Here is a 26,480-nt window from a genome sequence, read left to right on the forward strand (position 1 = left end):
AGTTCAAAGCCAGCCTCCACAATTTAGCAATACCCTATCTCTACGTAAAGAAGGCTAGGGATGCTAGAGATGTAGCTCAGTGGTAAAGTGACCCTGGGTTCCCCAGTATCCCCCACTACAAAAAAAAAAAGAAAAGAAAGAAGAGTTCATGTTTCTGGTTTTAATCCATGGGTATGTACAGTAGCTAGAATAGGAAAGTCTAAACTTTTCTATCTGAAGATTCCATATTTGAGTCTGCTGAAATAAACTGATAATGGACAGATCAGCAACAAGAAAAGCATGCAAATTTGTTAGTGATCCTATAGGAGCCACACAAAATATGATATACAGAGGGCCAGATAGTTGAAACTTCAACACCCTCCTCATAGGGGAAAATGAAATTGGAGGAGGGCAGGATATTACTGTGAACAAAGGTGGTCTTATAATGCAGATACAGTCTCTCAGGTAGAAGTTCTCAGAAGAATAGAGGGAAGTATAAATATATATGGAGACCTTTTACTATACTCTGTGGGTTAGCTTTTTCCAATTAATGAGATTTTAAGGAGGAAATTCAAGACAATTGTATTTCTTTTTTTTAATATTTATTTTTTAGTTGTACGTGGACACAATATCTTTATTTTATTTTTATGTGGTGCTGGGGATGGAACCCAGTGCCTCAAGCATGATAGGCCAGCACTCTACCTCTGAGGCACAACCCCCCACCAGGCAATTGTATTTCTTTTGGAAGAACTTTCTTTAGTTAGTTAAGCAAACTTCAGTGAGAACCCCTCCCTGTGCTTGAGGGTGGATAGAAACAAAAAAAGGTTAGAGAGACCTTGAGTCTAAGGCTGCTTCATAAGCCTCCAGTTTCCTATAATTCAAAGTGGTCAGCATGTCAAAGCGTCATGCTTTGGGGTCTTGTTTTATGAGCCTTAACACTAGGAAGCAAGTTTGATGGATTGTTTAAAAAAAATGATTGAAGTTCATTAGATGCTTTACCGTTTGTGAAGCCTTTCCTGATTTCATACCCGTCTGGTTATGATCTTTCTTTCCTTCAAGATGTCAGGTTCATAGTTGGCCTTGTTAGTTGGCCTCATTAATTTACATATTTACTCTTATTTGCTTCTTGAAGGCTCTGTCTTTAATTCCCGCTTTTCACACACACACACTGTTATTTTTTTTAATATTTATTTTTTAGTTTTGGGTGGACACAATATCTTTGTTTTATGTGGTGCTGAGGATTGAATCTAGTGCCTCACGCATGCTAGGTGAGCGCTTTACCTCTGAGCCACAACCCCAGCCCCCACTAACACACACTTTTATGTTCCATCTCTGACCTATAGATTTCCAAGACAGGTGCCTGGGAATCTGAAATTTAAGCGTAGATGGTGATCCTAATGATTGGTCATGTCAGGCTTAGCCATATAACAGTGAATCAGCTGGTGGGGAGCTGTTTTAATCACCTTGCTATCAAATGTTAGCAAATCAATTACTAACTTCAGATTTTACATTGACAGCATAAAGTAGTACAGACTCCTCTTTCTTGGAAATGACCTCAGAATAACAAGGAAGATAAGAAGTACAAACTCTGTTCTCAGTGATATCAGGTGACAGCAGAAAGCGTGAATCAAAGAGTATAAGCAAGGGCTACCATGCCCCTCTGCAATGTGTAAAGGTTCTACTATTTCCACAACCTTGCCAACACCTTTTATTTATTTATTTTTTTAAATATAGCTATTCTATGGGTGTGAAGCTGGTTTTAACTTACATTTCCCTATTAAGTAATTATGTCAGGCAACTTTTTATATATTTGTTGGCCATTTTTATGTCTTTGCTGAAATCCTGTTCCTCCCCCCCCCCCTCTTGGTACTGGGGATTGAACCTAGGGGCACTTTACCACTGAGCCACATCCTCATCCTTTTTATTTTTTATTATGAGACAGGGTCTCACTAAGTTGCTTAGGGCTTCAGTAAGTTGCTGAGGCTGCCTTTGAACTTGTGATCCTCCAACATCAGCCTCCCAGTTCACTGAGATTACAGATGTGCACCATTACACCCAGCTCTCCTTAATCTACTTCTAATTCTAAAAGTTATACCGTATTTTATAAGCATTAAACTTTCTAGCTACAGATGATACTGATAAACCCATTATAATATAAAAGCAATGATTTGCTAAATATTTTTCCAAAATAATAGTGATCCAAGTATGTGTATGGTATGTATGTGTATGCAATTGTGGTTATTAAAGCATGATTGATACGTGACCTGTAAGATCAGATTGCACTTAAGATGACTTCCCCAGGGATGTTAGCTATATAGTTTCTCTCTCTCTGTACGTGGGTGTATGGTCTGTGTGGTGTGTATGGTGCTAGGGATTGAATCTTGCACATGCTAGCCAAGTGTTCCACCACTGAGCTGCATCCCTGGCTCTTTTTAAGAGGGTGTTCTTGCTAAGTTGCTCAGGCTGGCCATGAATTTGTTATCCTCCTGCCTTAGCCTCTAAAGTAGCTGGGATTATAGGCCTGTGCCACTACACCCAGCTCTCTCCCTCTTTTTTTTTTAAGCATAGTTTAAAAGGTGAATGAATGGAGTTGAGTCTTAATGCAACCTATTAGTCTCAATCATTCAACACCTTATCTTAGAAGAGAGGAATGATAACAGGGAGAGAGGTCAACCTTCATTTAATTATCCCTTTAATAATAAATGTGAGAGCTAAGGTCAAGCCAGGAGCAAGGCAGATATCCTAGGCAAGGACTAGGTTGTTCTACACTTTGACTAGTAATTGATTGTCCTTTAAAGATTATTTTCACAATTAACCGTATTTACATTCTGACAGAAAGGTCAGGGTTTCTTGTTATTGTATGTAAACTCTTCTGTAATAAAGTATGAAAACTTAGAAGGAACAAATACACACAGTCATTGCAAGATTGGTGGTCACTTCTGGAGAAAGAGAAGAGAACTTTAATGTTATAATTAACAATTTGTTTCATTAAAAAATTTTTATGCAGCTGGGTGTGGTGGTACATGCCTGTATCCCAGAGGTTTGGGAGGCTGAGACAGGAGAATTGAGAATTCAAAGCCAGCCTCAGCAACTTCAAGGTACTAAGCAACTCAGTGAGACCCTGTCTCTACATAAAGCACAAAATAGGGCTTGGGGTATAGTTCAGTGCTCGAGTACCCGCGTTCAATTCCTGGTACAAAAAAAAAATTATGCAAATACTGCAGAGTATTTGGATTTGTTAAATCTTGCTAGGGGAGTGGGAATGTGGGTTTATGTTCAGCAGTGAATGTTTGTGAGGCTATGACAAGGTCACTCATAGATATTGAAGGGAAATTCAGTGTGTAATACAATAATTCTTCGGTTAGATATTGGGAAATTTGGGATCTTTTCCCAATTCTTTTGCATGTGTTTGTGTACAGTTTGCAGTGCTGGGGATCAAACCCAGGGCCTCAAAATTCTCGGCCATTGAGCTAATCCCCATGTCCCCTCTAGTTCTTCTAAAATCAACTTTGGACCTTGGCTAATCCCTATTTTAAGTGGGTCTTCTTGGTCTTCTGCTATTGGTTGGGTTTTCTTTCATTCAGCAATCATAATTTTCACCTTTAGCTATCTAAAATGTCATAATTGCTTATTCTTAGTCTTATTTGTCCTTCACTGAGGAACTGCATATTCAGATCTTTCACAGAAACAGAAATGAAGGAGCTGGAGTTTTGGCTCAGTGGTAGAACGCTTGCCTGGCATGTGTGAGGTACTGGGTTCAATTCTCAGCGCTATATATAAATAAATGAACAAAATAAAGGAATCTCTTTAAATAAAAACAAAAACAGAAATGAAGAGAGACTTATATCCTTTTTCTCTAATTCCCTGGAGCCAAAGCCAGCTCTATCAATGTTTAAACTAAAAACAACAAAATACTAAGATCTATTTCTGAGGCATCTGTATTATTATTTATTTCAAACCTGCACATTTTTTGTCCCTGTAGGGCATTTTGTTTACATACAAAGAAGTAAAAAAAAAAAAAAAAAAAAAAAATTTCATTTCAGCTATTCTGCCTTTGATTCTTTGGGATTGGCTTATTTCACTTAGCTTGATATTCTCCAGTTCCATCCATATGCCAGCAAATGCCAAAATTCCATGATGGAATAATATTCCATCATGTGTATGTACCACATTTTTTAAATTCATTCATCTGTTGAAGGTTGAGTCCTGGAATTTGAGATCAGCCTGGACAACATGGTACACCTCATCTTAGAAAGAACAAAGCAGAATTTTATTTTGGATCTTTAGAGTAAAATGGCCTTGACTCTAACAGCATATATCTAAGAGGGATTTTAAGGAAATTAAGAGATCCTGTGGCTACAGTGTGATTAGTGTTTGGTATGAGGAGCCCTATTCAGATCGTACTCCAGTTTCTCAGTTAGAAGGACTTAGGGTGAAGCTTTTTATGCATTCCCATTGGATATTTCATTAATAATTATGTGGCTATTTATATGTACCTGAAGGACTCATATAATAGCTATAAGGGTCCTTTCTGTTGCAGAATGTGACTTTTCCATTTTGAAACCTTGATGGCTTTGCTGCACCAAGGCCCTGTGGTTCCCCAGTATAGTCCATCAATCCCATTACCCACGGCTCTCAGCTACTTCTGTGTCAGGGAGTACCTCTCATCTAATGCTCCACGTTGGCCTTTGAGATGTTCTATATCAGTGTGAACTATATGTTAGTAGGACACTTGTAAGATCAGAACTGAAATTCATTCCTGACTGCTAATAGCTGACCTCCTTTATCCTTTCATGAGTTCATGATCTTTTCTGAGATCAGGCGTGTTTAGGGTGATATGGCCTAGACTCATGCTCTCTTAATGAACTCTTATCCACAGGATGAAGATGCTGGGATCAAAAGTAAAGTTCATCATATTGCCAAGGAGATCATGAGCTCAGAGAAAGTGTAGGTATCTAGTTTACAATTCAGAAGACTGTTGTTTTCTTCATTGGCTCATTTAAAACATTTTTTCATTGCTGTCTTTTGTTTTGTTTTGTTTTGCAGATTTGTGGATGTGTTAAAACTTCTGCATATTGTAAGTATCTGCTAGTATTTTCAACTCTAAGACTTTACCCCTTTCCTACCCCAAAAAGTTTTCAGCATAACTAACTTAAATGAATTAAATGCATATGTTTTCTAATACCTGGTTATGTCTTTAAATTCACACATATATGTAAAAATAGGCATTTTCTAAAACATATGTATCTTGTGTATTTGTAGATAAATGCAGACGATTTCTAAAAAAAAAAATAAAGCCTTTATTTTCGTATCTCCAAAGTCTTCAATCTTTCTATCTTCATAATAAAGAAGCTTCTTTTGTTTCATCCTTCCTTCTTTCCTTCCTTCCTACTTTCATTCCTATTTTCCTTTTGTGGTGCTGGAGATCAAACCCAGGGCCTTATACATGATAAGCACTCTACTGTAGCACTGAGCTGCATCCCCAGCCCTCATACCAAAATTGAGTTTTCTTTTTTTTTTTTAATTTTTTTTTTAATTTTTATTGTTGGTTGTTCAAAACATTACATAGTTCTTGATATAACTTTGATTCAAGTGGGTTATGAACTCCCATTTTTACCCCGTATACAAATTGCAGAATCACATCAGTTACACATCCATTGATTTACATATTGCCATACTAGTGTCTGTTGTATTCTGCTGCCTTTCCTATCTTCTACTATCCCCCTCCCCTCCCCTCCCCTCCCCTCCGCTCTTCTCTCTCTACCCCCTCTACTGTCATTCATTTCTCCCCCTTGTATTATTTTCCCCTTTCCCCTCACTTCCTCTTATATGAAATTTTGTATAACCCTGAGGGTCTCCTTCCATTTCCATGTAATTTCCCTTCTCTCTCCCTTTCCCTCCCACCTCTCATCCCTGTTTAATGTTAATCTTCTTCTCCTGCTCTTCGTCCCTACTCTGTTCTTAGTTACTCTCCTTATATCAAAGAAGACATTTGGCATTTGTTTTTTAGGGATTGGCTAGCTTCACTTAGCATAATCTGCTCTAATGCCATCCATTTCCCTGCAAATTCTATGATTTTGTCATTTTTTAATGCAGAGTAATACTGCATTGTGTATAAATGCCACATTTTTCTTATTCATTCGTCTATTGAAGGGCATCTAGGTTGGTTCCACAGTCTTGCTATTGTGAATTGTGCTTCTATGAACATCGATGTAGCAGTGTCCCTGTAGCATGCTCTTTTTAGGTCTTTAGGGAATAGACTGAGAAGGGGAATAGCTGGGTCAAATGTTGGTTCCATTCCCAGCTTTCCAAGAAATCTCCATACTGCTTTCCAAATTGGGCCAAGGACCTGAACAGACACTTCTCAGAGGAGGACATACAATCAAAATTGAGTTTTCAAAGTGATAATATATCTCCTTGGACATTTGCAGAAGTCACCTGCTGTTAGTAGAATTTTGCATTAGCAGTGTAGAAAGAATGTTCTCTTTGTTGTTCAAAACTGTTTTTCTCTTAGCTGAATAGCTTGTAAGAACAGACATTTGGAATAACATTTTTACAGCTAACTTTTTAAAGTTCTATTTTCAATTTTTTACTTGTCAACTCTTAACAGACCTGTTGGGAAACAATTATATGCTTCTGACCACATATTCCTTTTTCTCATGCATTCCTTTGTACTTGCAAGATTTTACAAGTTTCACTATGCATTTGCAGTTAAAGTGCTTTTAGCGTTACTTTATTCCAATTATGTTTCAGTAAAATATTAAGACTTAACAATAAGAAAGGGCTAAAGTAGAGGAAACAATGAAACAGAATTTGAAGTGGAGTTTTACTTAATGTGATTTAATTATTATCATCATAAATTAAACTTAATAGCTGAGAAAAGAAGTTTCACAAAATATATACCCATTATGTCCCTGCAGTGAGTATAATTGTTTTCATTTTTCTTTAATTCCCATAGTATTGGGAATTAAAACCTAGGTCTTGCACATGCTAGGCAAGTACTCTACTTCTGAACTGCATTCTCAGTCCTTTTTGTTTTTAATTTTGAGATAGGGTCTTGCTAAGTTGCATAGGCTGGCCTTGAACTTGCTGTATTCCTGCCTCAGCCTCATGAGAAGCTAGGATTACAGGCATATGCCAACACACCTGGTTTCATTTTTCCTCTTAACAAATACAGATGAACATGAAAAAGGGATTGCATGATTGCTATTATCTAAATGATCCCCCTTCACTGTTTGCTTGGTCCATTGGAAACATACAGGCCTAATTCCTGAATGAAGAATTTCTGGCTTTGGGAACATATTCTAAAAATTTCCTTCACATTGCTAATTCGTTTCAAGAAATAATTCCACATGAATAGTTTCTCCCATTAGCTGTTGACTATATTGGTAAGGTTTTTTTTTTTTTTTTTTTTTTTTGTAATTTATTTTAAAAACAAGTAAACACAATATTTTATTGCCCAAACATATTGTTTGAGTTTCAAGTTAAATGAACATTTGCTGCTGTGCCCCAAATATTCCCACTGAAACTTAGACGTCTGATGTAATGAAATAAAATAATATGTGGTTTTTTGTTTGTTTGGTTGGTTGGTTTATTTGTTTGGGTTTTTGTTGTGTTGTTGTTTGTTATGTTATTTGCTTTGTGGTATTGGGGATTGAATCCAGGAGTGCTGTACCATTGCATTACATTCCCAGTTCTTTTTATTTTATTTTATTTTTTTGGAGGGTGGTACCAGGGATTGAACTCAGGAGTATTCAACCACTGAGCCACATCCCCAGCCCAGTTTTGTATTGTTTTAAAAATATTTTTTAGTTGTTGATGGACTTTTATTTTATTTATTTGTATGTGGTGCTGAGAATTGAACCCAGTGCCTCACTCAAGTGAGTTACCACTGAGCCACAACCCCAGTCCCCCCAGTTTTGTATTTTATTAGAGACAGGGTCTCACTGAGTTGTTTAGTGCCTTGCTGTTACTGAGGCTGGCTTTGAACTCAACTATCTTCCTGACTCAGCTTCTCGAGCCACTGAGATTACTCTTTTTATTTTTTTATTTTGGGACTCACTAAATTGCTGAGGCTGGCCTTGAACTTGTGATCCTCCTGCCTCAGCTTCCCAAATTGCTGGAAAATCCATAGGTATGCATTACCATATCCAAGTAAATAATATGAATAAAAAATAATTTGAAAGGGAACAATCAGACTTGGGGGTCCTGTAGACAACAATGGTCTGGTTAAGTTATACTTAAGTAGTACTAGTAATAAGCCATCTTTGTGCCGCTAATTTTTTTAAGTGGAGAGATTCATCCCAATGAAAATTTAAGAAACTTTCAATAAAATCCATGGAGTAGACAGGTGCAGTGGTGCATGCCTATAATTGTAGGTGCTCAAAAGGCTGAGGCAGGTGAATCTCAAGTTCAAGACCAGCCGGGGCAACTTAGCGATACCTTGTCTGAAAATAAAATAATAAGGACTGGACATGTAGCTTAGTGGTACACATCAGTTGCTTATCATGTGCAAGGCCATGGGTTCAGTCCCTTGTATCACAAAACAAAACAAAACAAAATTTAAAAATAAAATCTTAGAGCTGGAGTCAAGGTCACCTGAACATTCTGATTCCTAATACTAAATTGTCTGTATCTTTTATTTGTTTTTAAGTGCATTATAAAATGAATAGAAGGCTTCCTCATTTCCCATGTTTGTCCCATCTTAAAATCTTCATCCTGTTCTACTAGATGCACCCTGTTTCGAGTCTTGGGAACCATTTAATTATCATTTACTGTTGAGTTGTAATGACGTAGCTATCTAACCTCACTCCTGAGCAGCTTTGTTCTTGTGAGGACGGCCCTTCACTGATGAAGTTTCATAGTCAAGAGCGCCTTTGTCTTGCTGCAGAGGCTCCTTTCCCATGTTGGTTTGGTATTTCCCTCTTTCTATGTGCCTCTTGTTTCAGAGCTTCCAAGGCCTTGTGGATCTTAAATGAGGTTCATGTGATCATTGAAACTGTCAAATCTTTTAATTCAATAAATGACCTCTATTGAAGGCCCTCTATGTACCTTGTGTAGTACATTGTATAACTATGTTACACAAATTATCTGTCTTAATCCTCATACCAAATGGGTGTTATTTCCAGTTTTTAAGTGAGGAGCATAAGCTAGCTGTCAAAAGAAAGCCTCTACTAAATGTGAAAGCCAGGCTTTGAAGTCTGATCTGTCTGACTTCTTGCCTTTTGTGATTGTGTAGAAATTGATTAAAAATTGTTTCTTGAAATTTCGACCATGCTATATAGGATGTGGTGTCTCCTGAGGCATTTTAGCTTGCTTTTAGATTTCTTTCAGTTGCCTAGGAAATGAGAGAAATGCTAGTCTTTCATCTTCTAAAGCTAGACCTTTGTTACTTAGGATACAGTACGATCTTTACTTACTAATCTTATTTAAAGGAGATTGGAAACTTGAGATGAAGGGTTGGTTTCAGTCATGTTTTATACAGTTTTGCCTTGATGATTCCGCATGATATTAGCAGGTCTGTGCATAAGGAACAGAGGAATAATTTCATTGTGAAAATATTTTTCATTTTAAAAACAAAGTCAAAAATTGTCAAGATGGGGACTGCCCCTTTGTAGTTTTACTTCATGTTTTCTCACTCATTACTGCATATTTATCATGACTCTTAGACCTCAGTAGCTGCTTTGCTCTTATGTAACATGAAGTGGTTCTTTATGATTTTTACTTACAGAGCTTCCTGTTCGTATGTCCATGTGGTCTTTGTAATCCACTGCGTCATGATAGTGGTTAAGTAATGCCTGGAGGTCAGGAATCCTACTGGGGACAGCTGGTGATTAAGTCTCTCTTCTGTGGCTCTGGAGATATAAAATCTGACCCCATGAACAAAGCCATCTGTTTTGTGCTTCATTGCCTAGGATATTCATACTTGATTTTATTTGCATTGATTTTTCCCTGGGTCTTCCCCAAGTGATGAGAGCTGTCAAGGCTAGTACGTTAATATCTTAAAGGAATTAAAGATCCATTTAAAGTTATTCTGGTTCTTATTTATATGTTTTTGGGAAATTATTAAGAATATTAAGATATGCTTAGGTCCATTTTTATCTCTATAAATTCCACTTGAACAAGCAATTTGGTTAGTGGAACCAAAAACTAAGAGTGGTTAAATTTTGCAGAGACTATGGTGGATTTTATATTAGAAAGTCTGAAGCAGAGTGAGTTAGTTGATACCAGTAATCTCTACAGCTTGCCTAACATTTTCACACCCTACTTCCCCCCAGCCCTTTATTTTCATTACCCATTTTTCCTATAGTGGAAAAGTCAACTCTGAATCTAATTTTCGAACTGCTCATTCTGCCATCTTGCATCCTCATGGGTGTCTCCAAGGTGTTGGTGAATTTAGATTCTTCTAGTCCAAAATAGCTTTGCCTCTGGCTCTTAAGTGTCATCACACTTTCCCAAATTATCCTGGCTGTTAACATTTAGAAAAATAACCAGACATATGTTGTAATCATCCTTTTTATAAAAAAATAGGATGTTACCTCCTTCCAGTGGCACCAGTTTTGGCAATGGCTGATGTTCATGACGAGCTGAGAAATTAAGAAGTCTGTGTGTAGTTCCTGTGTGATGAGTTACATCTGGCAGTGGGGCAGAGTGCACTACTTTCAGAGGATGGTGGCCCAAGAAGTGAGGGAGTGAGATTGGGGTCATCGCTGCTTTGTGTAATTATGGAGGTCATAAATTCCAAGTTGGAGGCCTTGGTATGTGAATTATATTGGCCCAGAGGAAGGAATGCTCTTTTTTTTTTGGTACTAGGGATCGAACCCAGGAATCACATATGCTAAGCATGTATGTACTCTACTACTGAACTACACCCCAGCCACAGTGCTCTTTTCTGTTTTCAGAAAGGCACCAAGAAATCCACTGATACCCTCAGGAGAAAAAAATTATCCAATAAGACTTGTTAAAGCATGGTAAGGCCAGTTTCCTCCAGAATTATCACTGTAGTCATAGGGACCATTGCAGTGGGATTTTGTAGTGGCAGAGAAAGCGTGGGCTTAACCCCTAACACAGCATGGAAAAGTGGGAGTTTGTAGCCAAGGAGCGTAGTGGGAATCAGTGAATGGAAAATGACCAACAGGGAACCTCAGCATTAAGGGTGCTCAAACAAAGCCAGCTTAGCAGGATTCTTGCTGAAGATTGGCCAACGTGATCACATATCACCTGAGGGATGATGGCAGATGAGGAGCAGGGCCAGATACCATGGGCTGAAGATTTTTACTAAAGATGGATTTGACAGGGAAAGTACACAGAGAAAAGGTTCAGGAACCTGATTACTTTGGTCAAGCATAGAGTCTTTGTCAAGTGCTGCTTAGAATATGTAACTTTCTAGGCCTTATGGATATATACTCTCTAAATTCTTATAGTCTTTATTAAATGTTGGTCTTTTGCTCTTTAAAGTATTAAATTTTCTATTTTATTCTGACATATTACTCATAATTTAAAAAAAAAAAAAGACTTCATGGAGCCAGGCATGGTAGCACATACCTATAATCCACTTACTCAGGAGGCTGAGTCAGAGGATCTCAGGTTCAAGGCCAGCCTCAGCAATTTAGTGAGGCCCTAAGCAACTTAGTGTGACCTTGTCTCTAAATAAACAAACAGAAAGGGCTGGAGATGTCGTTCAGTGGTTAAGCATCCCTCTGTTAAATCCCCAGTACCAAACGAAAACAACAACAAAAACCCACAATGGTACATCAGTTCTTTCTGAGATGCCTACAAACATCTAGGAATGCTGGGGAAAGCAGAGTTTTGCATGGTATGTGTCAAGGGCCTCTCACTGGTCAGCCCACTTTGGATATGGCTGGTCTCTGTTAAATGTGTCTTAAATAAACGAGATTCCTTTTTGGCAGAGGTGACAGACATGGAATGCAGAGTCTGGCAGAAGCTGTGTCAAACTGAGTCCTTAAGTTACTTAGCAGCTAACATCTACTGTCCTTGTCATGGCTGAGGAAATACTTTCCAACTGGAAAACAAAAGCTATCATGCTGCCAAGTGACAAACATAGACATCCCTTCTTCTACCAGAAGAAAGGGCAGTGTTCACTGCTTTGCTGAGCAAGGAGCTCTTGTGTCTAAATTATACCAATTGCTAACCTGGTTTAAAAAAAAAAAAAGCAACACTGAAGAAGATGTCTGGGTTTTTAATATATTCACAACTTGGGCAGAATTATTTGTCATTGTATTCTATGGGTCTGCCTGAGAGCAGACAATCTAATGACTCTCAAAAGTGTTAAGTAGCTCTATTTTCTCCTAGTAATTGGGAGTGATGATTGAAACAAGCTGTTGGGAGGTGGAATTTGGCCAATAGCCACTGGGTTCCTGGAGATGTTTTGTGTGGTTTTTCTGGATTAGAGCTGATGCAAGTTATAAATTCTTGTTTTAAATTATACAAGTTAGTTCTTTTAATTTGGTTAGTTCTTTTGGTTTATAGCTGCTTCCTTTGGGCCAGTGTGACAATAAAACCAATAAAGATGATCTCAGGTATTGAGTCCTAAGTGAGGGAGGTTTAGCACTTGTTAAATATAGGTTTGATGGGCTGGGGATGTGGCTCAAGTGGTAGCGCGCTCACCTGGCATGCGTGCGGCCCAGGTTCGATCCTCAGCACCACATACAAAGATGTTGTGTCCGCCGAAAACTGAAAAATAAATATTAAAAAATTCTCTCTCTCTTAAAAAAAAAAAAAAAATATATATATATATATATATATATATATAGGTTTGACTTATCTAGACTAGCCATACTTAGGGGAGGGGACATGTCTCAGTGGTCATCACTTGACTGGCATGTGCAAGATCCTGGGTTCAGTCCCCAGTGTTGCAAAAAAATAAAATTAAGAAAAAAAAACATACTTTAGAAATTTCTTTGTGTACTTTTAGATCATGAGGTTTTGTTTGTTTTGTTTTTGCTTTATCCAGAAGAAATACGGCTAACATGGGCTGGGGGCATGAAGGGATCAGGAGAGGAAATGGTATCTTTTGTTTTGTTTATTTGATTTGTCCAGTGAATCCCTAAAGGAAAGCAGTTGGAAATAAAGGTAAAAGAAAATAAATCATGATGAGAATCATTTCACCCTACTTTAGCTTTAAGATTTTAATGAAAACAATTTTTTTAATTGTTTATTATTATTATTATTATTAGGCACTGGGGATTTAACCCAGGGGCAATTTACTACTGAGCCACATCCCCAGTTCTTTTTATTTTTTATTTTGAGACAGGGTCTTGCTAAATTGCTTAGGCCCTTGCTAAGTTGCTGAGACTGGCCTCGGACTTGTGATCCTCCTGCCTCAGCCTTCCAAATCACTGGGATTACAGCTGTGTACCACCATACCCAGCTGAAAACTACTGTTTCTAAAAGAACAAATGTTTTGAATCCTCTGGACCTCCGTTCAGATTCCACTGTTGTTTTACTTGCATCTCGGGCCCACCCTCAGGGAACAAGGAAATCTAGGCAAATAGTTATCTACTACCCCACCCTTTCCAAGATCTGGAGTGATAGGGCGTGATGGGGTTGACATATTAAAACACAGTACAGATGGTTTATGGGGCACAGAAAATGAAAAAATATGTGAAAGAAATTTTCTTATTTGTGAAAAGTCCAAATCCTAGTATATATTGAAAGGTTGGCTAAAGGGAGGGGGGAAATTAAGATCTAAAGTTAAAATGTTTTGTTGATGCAGGGTACATGATATGCATGGCAAAAGATTTTGTGTAGTATCTAATTGAAGTCTCATAACCATTATACCCCTTTAACAGATGAGAAAAACGAGGCCGCATGCCTCACCTAGAATGCTTTGGTTGTTGGTAAATGATCACTGAAAATGAAAAGAGGGACTTTTAAATCCAGAATAAAAGTAGTTTGGTGTGGTGGTGCACACCTGTAATCCCAGCTGCTCAGGAGGCTGAGACAGGAGGATTTCAAGTTCAAAGCCATCCTCAGCAACTTAGTGAGACCTGTCTAAAAAGAAAAAATATATAAAGGGCTGGGGATGTGGCTCAGTGGTTAAGTGCCCCTGGGTTCAATCCCTGGTACCAAGAGGGAAAAAAAAAAAGGAAGGAAGGAAGAAAAAGAATAAAATTAGTTAATGTTAGAAATACCAGAGTACCACAAGGAATTAAACGTGCTTGGAAGTAGGCAAAGCAAACTTTACTTCTGTAGAAGGGTGTGCTACGGAGCAAAGTCTGGCGAGCAAGCACACTTGGGAGAGAAGCCCCCTTGTTTTCATCCTTAAGGCAGCACTGCCCCCTCGCCCTGATAGGAGGAGCCAGGAGTTGTGATCCACACAATTGGCTAATTTTTAAAAAATACTTATTTTTTAGTTGTAGTTGAACACAATACTTTTATTTTATTTATTTTTATGTGGTGCTGAGGATCGAATCCAGGGCCTCACACTTGCTAGGTGAGTGTTCTACTTCTGAGCCACAACCCCACCCCCACACTTGTCTATTTTTAAAATTGGGGTGGGCAAAGGGAAGGGCTACATCCCAATTAAAGCTAAATACAATATTCTGAAAACAGACCACATGGACTTCATATTTCTGACAATTAAGATCTCCTAAGGACTTTTTAAATGGTTGTGTTTATATTATGATTTTAGAGTATTTTTAAAATCTAGAATTGCAATATAATTTCTAGACACCTTCCTGACAAAACTAAAAGGTTTAAGAGAAACATCATAGTCTGTTTTAAAATCAAATATCTACCCAAGCCTTGTAATTTCTTAAAAATTTCCTGTCTGCTAAGTGGGATAGCAAGAATTGAGTTCTTTTGATTTGTTATTCTGTGTGGGAAGTAGAACTTTGCAGTTTATATCATTTTAGGGAAGAGGGTGATGGGGGGAATACTTTTTATAAAGTTTTATATATATATAATATTCTTTTTCCTCCTCTGAACTATAATAGGATTTCCGGGATGCTGTAGCCCATGCTTCCAGGCAACTTGGGAAGCCAGTGATTGAGGATCGGATCCTAAATCAGATCTTGTACTACTTGCCTCAGCTCTATGAGCTCAACCGGGATCTCCTGAAAGAACTAGAGGAACGAATGTTGAATTGGTAAAAATAATATACTGAGTTTTGGGCTCTCCCAAATTTTCCAATTTTAAGTGAAGCCATAACCCCATCTGTGACAGGAAGGTGTTGTTCTTACCTTGTTTTAATAGACTGAATTTTCTTGACAATTACTTGTAGATTGACGATTTGGAGTGGCCAGAATTCATAACCTTGGCCCATTGAGTTCAACACATACCATTTAAACAATTCTTCAGTAATGCTTGCTCAGACAAGAAGGGCCCGCACTCAGTAGACTTAACTCCCCCCACCACCACACCCCCCCCTATGGACTTAACTTTCTATAAGTGACCTTTGATGATGAAGATTTTTCTTTCTTTTTCTTTTTTCCTTTTTGGTGCTGAGCATGGAACCCAGGACCTCATGCATGCATGTGTTCTAACACTTAGCTATATACCCCCATCAAGATTTTCATGCTAGAGAAGTTTTTAAATGTTTTATGTATCTTCTAGGGTTTTAGGTCAGGAAACTAACTGCATTTTGTAAAAAATGTTATTCTTAAGTTTTAGGTGGACACAAAATCTTTATTTTACATTTATGTGGTGCTGAGGATCGAACCCAGTGCCTCGTGCATGCTACCACTGAGCCACAACCCCAGCCCCATGCATTTTGAAAGAGATCATTCACTGTTTTTGTTTGTTTGTTTTGTTTGCCAAAGACAAAAAAACAGATGTATGACATTATAGAAACTATAGATTTCAGAACAGGAAGAAAATACTAAAAGGTATTATTGGAGGCTGTCTATATTGGATTGAGGAAAAGAAGCAGAAACTTTAGTGACATTGTGGAAATTTGTACAAAGATTGGTCTAGGAGGATTGAACATATTATTGAAGCCCATTGGGGAATACAAAATGGTAAGAGTCACAAAATAATGGGCTGGGGATGTAGCTCAGTGGCAGAGCACTTGCCTATCTTGCAGGAGGCCCTTGGTTCTATCTCCAATACCACAAAAAAAAAAAAAAAAGAATAGCATCACTTAGTTTCTTGATAAAGTTTCCCAATCCAGAAAAATACCTTTGCCTATGTTAGAAATGTTGTACCTCTACATGTTGGGAACCATATTAGAAAAGCAATTAATACTTATTTATAGCGTGAGTATAAAATAACACACAATTAAGGACTGAGAGATGACTAAAAGTAGTTTTTAAAAGTCATAATAGAAATAAAGTATAATTAAAAAAACATTCTTATACATGCTTTATTTTTTCCTTATAAAAATATCTTAAAAATATGAATTGTCTTTAAAAGATATGCATATTTCTACAAGTGTTTGGGGATTTAAATATATTTTTGCTTCTTTTTGTTTATTTTTTGCTTTTACTAAAAGTTACCTCAAATTTAGATCCATAGATGTTCTGTATGAAAATATTAAGCATTCCTAAAAACCAGGATAATGAAAACTACAAATATGGAAAAAGCTTCCCTTATGCTAATATAAAATTCTTCAAATCCTTGGTTAAGATATATTCTACTGGGGCTGGGGTTGTGGCTCAGTGGTAGAGAGTTTGCCTAACAGGTGCGAGGCACTGGGTTCAATTCTTAGCACCACAGATAAATAAATGAATAAAATAAAGATTTATCAACATCTTTAAAAAAAAGATATTTTCTAATAAAATATTTTTCTTCTAAGAAGTCTTTGAATTGACATATTTTATGGGGCTTGCGATGTAGCTCAGTGGTAGAACATGTTCAAGTTTCAATCCCCAGTACCTGGTTGGGAGCATTTTCTTTATTTTTCAAAGTTTCTGACATAACATTTTTCCATTGACATTTTTTTATGAGGGGGTACTGGGAATTTAACCCAGAGGAAATTTACCACTGAGCCACACACCCTCACCCCACCCCCACCCTTACATTTTAAATTTTGAAACAGGATCTCACTAAGTTGCTTAGGGCCAGTTGTTGAGGCTGGCTTTGAACTTTTGATCTTTCTGCCTCAGACTCCCAAGTCACTGGGATTACAGGTGTGTGCCACTGCACCTAACTTTCCCATTGACTTTATTTTTTAAATATATTTTTTGGTTGTCAATGGACCTTTATTTATTTATTATTTATATATGGTGCTAAGAATCGAACCCATGCCTCACACATGCTAAGCAAGTACTCTATCACTGTGCTATGACCTCAGCCCCCCCATTGACTCTTAATAACAGTTAATGAAATATTTCATTTTACATTCAACAAGAGTTTATATATATATTGTGTTCTAGTCTGTGCTTTTAGTATGCAGAGCATATCATAGTTCACAGAATAGACAGGATGGGGCTAGGCCTGTAGCTTAGTGGTAGAACACTTGTCCTGGGTTCCATCCCTAGCATCAGAAAAAAACAAAACATCAAGGCACTTGCTTCCAGGCATTTTAGAGGGGAAGGACCAGAAAATAGACAAGGCAAATATCAGAAGCAGTTTCTGATCTGCAGGGATGAATACAATGCTGGAGTAGTGTATGAGGATTGGGTGGCCAAGAAAGGCCCTCTCAGAAGGAGGAGTGTGTAAACTGACATCACAGTGTAAAGGAGGAGCCAGCCATGTTCCGTATGTCCAGGCCTGGGTGTCCACAGTGAAAGCCTGAAGTGGGAATGAACTCTGGTACATTCAAAGAGTATTAAGAAGGCCATTGTGTTAGAGAGTAGTGGGAGAGGGGAGAGAAGGGTGGCCTGGGTCAAAAGGTGGGCAGCAGCAGTCCCTGGAGGGCTTTACACCCCAAGGTAAGGAGTTTATTTTTAGGTATCAGGGTGCACTCCGTAGTAGAGCACTTACCTAGCGTGCCCCAAATTCCTAGCACTGCAAAGAAGGGGAAAATAAATAAATAAATAAAGTAAAAAGGAGTTTGTTATCCTAAGTGTGATAGAGGACCATTCAAGGGCACAAGATATGTACATTTCTTAGACTCTCAGGTTGCACTCAAGAATGGGCTATAGGGGACAAGGATGGAAGTAGGGAGACCAGTCAGCTGGCAGAGTTCAGGCAAGATGTGATGGCGGAAGGGGAACTTGAGAAGAGTAGGTTGGGGATAAGAGGGAGATAGCCGGTGGCTTCCATGCACAGGTCTGCTTCTGACTGGATGTGTTTTGGATACATTAACAACGCTCCTTTTATATTTTTGTTTCTCTCTCTATCCATAGGACCGAACAACAAAGAATTGCTGATATCTTTGTAAAGAAGGGGCCATATCTAAAAATGTATTCTACATATATCAAAGAATTTGATAAGAATATAGCTTTGCTGGATGAGCAATGCAAGAAAAACCCAGGCTTTGCTGCTGTTGTTAGAGAATTTGAGGTATTTGTACCATCTAGTGTTGAACGTTTCCTTTTCCTTATTTTTTTTTAGAGCTTTAATAATAATTTAAGGTCATTGAAAATGAAGCTTGCAACCAAAAATGTGTTAAAATAGAACACCTTCTAAATCAAAGAAGGAATTAGTCAAATCAAATAGTGAAAACTCAGTGTACAGGATTTAATTCTGAAAATCTGTTATTGCCCTTTGAACTATTTTCCCTTGGAAAGCAGTATTTTGATAGGACTTTTATAAAATTTTGGTAAAATACAAAACATAAATTTACCATCTTAGCTTCTTTTTTTTTAATAGCGGGGGTTGAACCCAGGGGTGCTCCACCCTGAGCTACATCACTAGCCCTTTTTAAAAATGTTTTATTTTGAGACAGATTCTCCCTGAGTTATGATCCTCCTGCCTCAGCCTCTGGAGTTGCTGGGATCACATGTGTGCACCACCACACTGGTGTTTTTTATGTTTAAGTGTGCAGTTTGAGAGGGTTATGGACATCATTTTGCAACCATACCTCTAGAATGCTTTCTATCTTATAGTACTGAGACCCTGTACCCATTAAACATTGACTCTTACCTTTCTCTCCTCTAGCCCTCACACACCCTCTGCTTTCTGTCTCAGTGAATCTGACTTCTCTAGGAAGCATTTTTTATTTTTAACTTTTTATTTGCCCAACAACCTGTACCTGTGAGAGGGAAATAGAATTTACATTTGCCTTTAGATAAATAAATAGCAGTTTCAATGTCAAAGTTAAGAAAAATTAAGCATCTGCCTATTGCATATGTCATCTAAAACTTCTTGTTTTGATTCAAAGCTTTAAGGGATAAAATGACACTTGGTTTTTAAAGTAACGTAAGTCTACTCTACTGATTGGATTACTATATTTTGTATTTATTTCTTTGTTTCAAAACTAAAAGAGTAAGTGAATTCCAGCTATACTTCAAAAATATAACAACATTACTTATTTCTTACTTGTGCAATAGACAAATAATTTGACTTAAAATCACTTGCAGTCCATTTTTCTTCTTTTCCTCTCCTGTGGTGTCTTTATGCTACAAAAAAAAAAAAAAAAAAGTGTAAGCTGGGTGCTGTAACACATGTCTGTTTTCCCAGCCACTCTGGAGGCTGAGGCTAGAAGATTGCAAGTTTGAGGCTATCCTTGGCAATTGAGCAAGATCCTGACTCAAAATACAAAATTTAAAAAGGCACGGGTTAACTCAGTGGTAGTGTGCCCCTGTACAAATAAAATGAATGCAGAATTGTTTTTACTTGGCCATTTTGATACCACCTCCAAGTAAACTCTTAGATTGGAGAATGGGTGAGCTTCAGTATGTCTGTTATACATACTGAGGAAAAGAGCTTTGAAGGCAGAATTAGATGCTTTAAGGTCAATTCAGAATGTGGTCCCAGGTTTGGGATGTGGCTTAGTGGTAGAGTATATACTTAGTATGTGTAAGGCCCTATGTTTGATCCCCAGCACCATCAAAGTTCCTATATGTACTTATTTTTTTTGTAGTGGGGATTGAGTAGTGGGGATTACCTCCAAGTCACATCCCCAGCCCTTTTAAAATTTTTTTCTTTTGAAAACAGAGTCTCACTCTGTTAGTTGCTTAGGACCTTGTAAATTTGTTGAGGCTGGCCTTGAACCTGTGATTCTCCTGCATCAGCCTCCCAAATCACTGGGATTACAGACAAGTGTACCACACCTGGATCCTACATATACTTTTATTTGGCAACTGATTCTTATAGGGTCATTCATCTGAAAAAGGTTTTTGTGTTTTATTTAGAGACTAGAACCTTTCTTTTTGCTGAGGCTGGCTTTTTTTTTTTTTTTTTTTGGTGGTGGTGGTGGGGATGGAACTTAGGGCCTTGTGCACGTGAGGCAAGCACCCTACCAACTGAGCTATATGCCCAGCTGAAAAAGGTTTTTGCATCCTCAGCCTTGTAAGAGAAAGCATGCTTACCAAGTCTGCTCTTGGAGTTATCTTTAGTTTCTATGCGTCTCCCTACCACCACTCTGTTGTTGTTATGAGCATATTGACCCCAAGGCTCTGATTATCATATGAGTCCAATTCCCAGAGGTTTTATTTCTGCCACCTTATTTGGGGGGCTGAGCATTTCCTTCTTAGTCCTTTGGGGTTTGTAGTTAGAACTACATTGGCAAATTTCCATCTGTGTGGGAACTCCTGAGTAGGGAACGCAGACTGTAGCCATCATGTTCTGTGAGAGAGCCAAGAATAAGTGTTCCCTGGGAGCAGGCATTTCAGAGATCTCCTTCAGGAGAGGTGGGCCTAGGTGGTGAGTCTGGCTATGGCTTCCCTTGCAGTATGATAGCTGTGAACAGTGTGAATAGCTGTCCCTCACCATGAAAGGGAGCATCTCTGAGTCCCCTTCACAGTTGCTGGCTGTTTCAAGTTTGGCTTCCTGAGCTCTTGAACTTGCGTCTCTTGCTTCTTGGACCACATGGTGTTTACTCTGGATGTCTCTTCCTTTCAGATGAGCCCGCGTTGTGCTAATCTGGCCCTCAAGCACTACCTGCTCAAGCCAGTTCAGAGGATCCCTCAGTACAGGCTGCTGCTGACAGGTGGGCTTCTCCATGCTTCACCAGCCACCCAACCCCATTGCCCTGACGAAGCTCTGCCTTTCCTCAGAATGTCTTTTTCTATGATTTCCAGTAGCCACTCTGCTTAATGCATGAATTTATGGTATGTTTATATATTTCACACATACATTCCCCTGAAATGGCCTACTTTTAGATCTTTGTTTTTTCCTGAGCACTCTTACCTCTGGGCATTCATACATGTAACTCCTTTTGCTGTGATCATCTTTCACCATCCCAACCCCACAACAACCTTGAATCATTCATGATTAATATTATTAATCCCAAGAAGATACCTAAGAAGGGCCACTTACAGGAGGAAAAGTTCATTTTTGTTAATTTCAGAGGTTCAGTCCATGGTGGGCCAGCTCCATTACTCTGAGCCCACGGTAAGGCAGACCATCATGGCAGAAGGGCGTGTTGGAGGGAAGCTACTCTGTTCAAGAAGCAGAGAGAGAAAGGGAAAGAGGGAAGATAACCCCCTCAGGGCATATCCCCACTGACCCACTCCTCTAGCCATGCCCCACCTGCCTCAGTTACCACCCGGTCAGTCCATTCAAACTAGGATGGACTGACTAGGTTATAGTTTTCATATCTGATCATTTTACTTTGAATATTCCTACATTAACATATTCCTGCAGGAGCTTTTGGGAGGTCACCCCATATCCAAACCATAACGAGGCTTTTAGAGATTAAGTGGTTTGGCTCCACAAAAAAGCTAATGGACTAGATAGGGCAAAGGGGAGGGATGGGGAGGGAAGGGACAAGGGGGTAAAAAAAAAAATGGTGAAATGAGATGGACATCATTACCCTAAGTACATATATGAAGAGACAAATGGTGTGACTATACTTTGTATATAAGCAGAAATATGGAAAATTGCACTCTATATATGTAATATGAATTTTAATGCATTCTGCTCTCATATATAACAAATTAGAATAAAAATTAAAAAAAAAAAACTAATGGACATAGTCTCCATACTAAACACAATATACAACACATACTACTAGGTGCCCTGGAATATTTGCTGAAATGTATTGCATGTACAGTGGCTTAATATACATATACATTTGCATTGAGCATTGTTTCAAAGTGGACAAGAACATTGAAATGCCACCTTAACTTTCTAGTTAATTTTTGTAATTTTATGTAAACAGATTTTTGAGGTACTTGGCTCCAGTTAGTGTCTTTAGGAAATGATGTGCATGTTTTTCTCCTTAATCACTTTATCTTAAAAAGAGCTATAGAGGAGGTAGTACGTGAATCCTGGAAAACCAGGATATCCTCATTTCCCTTTACACAAAGGTTTTAGGCCTTCCAAGCTTGCTAGTGACAGATAGACTGCAGATGAGAAAGGCAAGCCTTTTAGCCCCAGGACCTGCTACCCAAGGCATGTCAAATATTTAATTTTAATGTCTAACTGTGAATTGGTCACTAGATTTCTTTCTGGAATGACATAAAGCAAACCAAATAATTGAAGGATATCCTGCCCATCTGTACTTTCTTTCACTTTTGGCAAAGATTTTCAATACACAGGGCAAAAGGAAGTACTGATACACATGTTGTGTTTTTGCTAGATAAATCCAATGCCCTGTCATAAACTAGCTATTAAATAGCACAGGCTATTTCCACAGCTGTCGAATGAGTACTGTTTTTAGGGGCAAAAGACAACTGTGGTTTCAAATGTGAGAAAGAAGCATCATGATTTTGAAAATATAATGGGAAAAACAAATTTTCCCCACTCTATGGTTGATCTGAATAGTAAAAAAGCTACCTGTGGTTAATTTAGGTTGCATGCTGAGTTTATTTTTGTGCAATGGTGAAATGGTAGAAGCCAGTTTTAAAAATTCTTTTTAAGAAAACAGATTTCATTTGTTTTATAATACCTACATCATGTGAACTTAGATATTTTTAGTTTTGATTTGCCTCTGTTTAATCTTAAACCAGTTTCCCTTGTTTTTTAAAGTGGAAAATCTTACCCATTATTCAAGTGATGCATAATACCTTATATATAGCAAGCCCTCAGTAACAGCAGATGGTTGAGGGGCAAAGATGATGCATGGCTTGTTTGAGGTCACAAAGTTAGAACTAAAAAAAAATATGCTGAATTATTTTTCCAGTGTCTTTTCTTTCCATGAATTCAAACTGTTCCCTTCCTCCAAGCCTGAGCTGAAGTCCTCCATTATCTTTGAAGCCATCTCCAATTTCCCCCATTTCTGTGACCCTTTAGTATCAGTACCATGTGACTTACCAGATATTCATGTGATACTTTGTAAATTTGCTAATATTTATGCCACTTGAAATAATGACTTCCTTAATTTGCTTATAAACTCTTGAGGTCAGGGACTATATCTTTTATCTGTAATATAGTGACACCCACGCCCCTTCTCCTAAAAAAACTAGATCAGTGTTAGATTCCAGAAAGCTATCCGGGAAATTTTAAATTTATTTATTTATTCTAATTTGTTATACATGACAGCAGAATACATTTCAATTCATAGAACATATATAGAACTCAATTTTTCATGTCTCTGATTATACACAAAGTAGAGTCACACCATTCGTGTCTTCATACATGTTCCTAGGGTAATGATGTCCATCTCATTCTACCCTCTTTCCTACCCCCATGCCCATCCTCTCTTCTTCTCCCTCCTCTTTGCCCTATCTAAAGTTCCTCCATTCCTCCCATGTTCTCTCATCCCCCACCCCCATTATGGATCAGCATCCACATATCAGAGAAAATATTTGGTCTTGGGTTTTTTGGGATTGGCTAACTTCACTTAGCATGATATTCTCCAACTCGATCCATTTCCCTGCAAATATCATGATTTTTTTCTCTTTTAATGCTGAATAATATTCCATTGTATATATATACCACAGTTTCTTTGTCCATTCATCTATAAAAGGGCATCTAGGTTGGTCCCATAATTTAGCTATTGTGCATTGTGCTGTTATAAACATTGATGTGGCTGCATCACTTGTAGTATGCTGTTTTTAAGTCCTTTGAGTATAAACCAAGGAGTGGGATAGCTGGGTCAAATGGTGGTGTAATTCCAAGTTTTCCAAGGAATCTCCATACTGCTTTCTAGATTGGCTGCACAAATTTGCAGTCCCACCTGCAATGTATGAGTGTGCCTTTTCCCCCACATCCTCGCCAAGACTTATTGTTGTTTGTATTCTTAATAGCTTCCATTCTGACTAGATCGAGATGAAATCTTAATGTAGTTTTCATTTGCATTTATCTAATTGGTAAAGATGTTGGACATTTTTTCATGTATTTGTTGATTGATTGTTTATCATCTTGTGAGAAGTGTCTGTTCAGTTCCTTGGCCCATTTATTGATTGTTATGATCTGATTGTTCCCTATTTTGTAAGATGTTTTTCTACTGCTACTGCCAACATGACCCTGTCTATACACTTATGTTTAGACTTTAAGTCTTAAGTTTACATCTCTTTAAGTATGTTAATTAAATGTGTCCCCATTGGATAAACAACTCAATTGATTTAATCCTGCAAAATAGCCTTGTTAAAATAAGTACTTTGATTTATGTTTCGGAATTTAAAGGTATTCCAGATGCATAAGATGTATAGGAGCAGAAAGGAAGAATGAGAATTTATTTGAGGCAACTCCTTGTAGTAATGTTAATTTATCACATATTTTAGGCAGAATGGGGGATGGTTCCTGTGCCTGCCTTGGAGTGTAGAGATTTGTACCCAGTTTGCTTTCTTTGGAGGGGAAGATTGAGAAATGCATAGATAAAGGACTGTTAAAGTAGGATTTCTTTTGGAATTCTTTAGAGAAAGATTAAGTGGAAATCCCCTGCTAACAGCAGTCCTCGCTCTTGTTCAAATAACCATCCTTTTGTTTTTGCATCATTTTTTTTTTTTCCTGGACAATTTTAGGTTCTCTAGGGTATTCTACTGAGCCTATCTCTTCCTTTATTGTAGTAAAAATCTTCCAACTAAGTTATCAGTAGGGGGGCATTTGCCTTGCATTCACAAGCTCAGTCCTCCAACAGCAAAAATTGAATGAATGAATAAAATGAATTCTTGGTAGAATTTTTTTTTTAATCAACTCCAAGTAGGATCTAGCACATCTGGAGAGGTGACATGTCCTGCAAAGTTCACCTAAATATTATTAATTAAGGCACATATGGGATCTAGGAGAATATGTACAGTTATATAATGAAATATTTAAGGAAAAATAAAGTGAGTAATTTACTTAATTTAAGCCTAAAAGCTTGTAAATTTTCTTTCATACTGGTTACTCTGTGCCAGGGCATTGGGCTAGATTAAGTCTGTTTGGGGTTCAGATCCTGTTTTAGGTTGGGAAGAATGGAGATCAAGAAGCAGCAATCAGGAGGAAAGCAAACATTGTCTAGGAGCCACATTCATTTACTTTTGATGCTTGTTTCCTACCCTCATGTGTCTGCAGGGTAGGAATTGTCTTTATTGTCCCCCATTATGTCTGGCACAGATCACGACACATGTTGGGGACTCAGTCAATTGAAAGCCTCAGGGAAGGGACTGGGGGCCATAGCTCAGTGGTAGAGCACCTGCTTCGCATGTGTGAGGCAATGGGTTCGATCCTTAGCACCATATAAAAATAAATAAAGATATTGTGTCCAACTACAACTAAAAAAATATTTAAAAAAAAAAAAAAAGAAAGTCTCAGGGAAATAAAAAATTGCTCCTTCTTATGAGGTTCACAACCCTCATGCAGTAGCACCAATGAATGTTTGCTGGATCATGAAGAAACACTAAAGAGTCAAAGCATTCTTCATGTCTCCCAGGCACGAGATTGTGGAAAGGACTGAAATCCTTCCCTCTCACCTCTTCTTCCCAGTAGGATCTACCAACAAGTTTTCTTGCTCCTCTGATCCCTGTTCTTTCCATTTCCTTGTGATGATCCAGATCAGCCTTTCTCAACATAGCACTTGCAGCAATCCCTTCCATACTGGTCTGGCCACATCTTATCACACCCTGTGTCACTTAGCATATTATTGCTTAAGGCCTTTGCCTAGGACACACTTTCATTCTGTTAACTATAAAAGTTGAAAATGTCCTTATCTGTAGTAGTTTATAACCCAGAATTCCAAACCTTTTTTTTTTTTCCTTTGCTCTAACTGCAGAAGGTTTCTCACAATCTCCTGAAACATGTCCTTCAAGGCCACATTCTCTCATTCACCACTCACTCAGCAAATATGAATACGAGCCACCCTGAGCTGGACACTGGCAGACAGCTCAGCAGTGGCTCCTGCCCCAGTGGGGCTTACAGCCTCCTCTCTGAGGCTTCACCCAACTGCTTAGGCTCCCACTGAGCTCTTCTTCCCCTCAATCCTAAAAATCCTGTTCTCACCATTTGTTATGTGACTGAATCTTTCAATGATTTAATTATTCTACAAATTTGTGTTAGGTCTTCTCAACTAGATTGTAAAGCCATTTAAGTCAGAAGCAAAATAAGTGCAAATAGCAGTCACAGCTATT

At 38.1% G+C, this 26,480-nt stretch overlaps 1 protein-coding gene across 1 annotated transcript in view; it reads left to right on the forward strand.

The window, feature by feature from the left end:
- The window catches only part of Fgd6 (FYVE, RhoGEF and PH domain containing 6), a 113,815-nt gene that overhangs the window by 50,067 nt on the left and 37,268 nt on the right, over positions 1–26,480 (forward strand). Inside the window, exons 4-8 of the mRNA XM_046419353.2 lie at positions 4,859–4,926; positions 5,026–5,056; positions 14,937–15,088; positions 18,231–18,387; positions 20,890–20,977. Coding sequence (XP_046275309.1) covers positions 4,859–4,926; positions 5,026–5,056; positions 14,937–15,088; positions 18,231–18,387; positions 20,890–20,977 — 496 coding nt within the window. The remainder of the gene's footprint in view (positions 1–4,858; positions 4,927–5,025; positions 5,057–14,936; positions 15,089–18,230; positions 18,388–20,889; positions 20,978–26,480) is intronic.

This window comes from Marmota monax, unplaced genomic scaffold (genome assembly GCF_021218885.2).
Source record: "Marmota monax isolate L192 unplaced genomic scaffold, Marmota_monax_Labrador192_F-V1.1 WCK01_AAM20220418_F8-fsc00036, whole genome shotgun sequence".
Taxonomy (NCBI): domain Eukaryota; kingdom Metazoa; phylum Chordata; class Mammalia; order Rodentia; family Sciuridae; genus Marmota; species Marmota monax.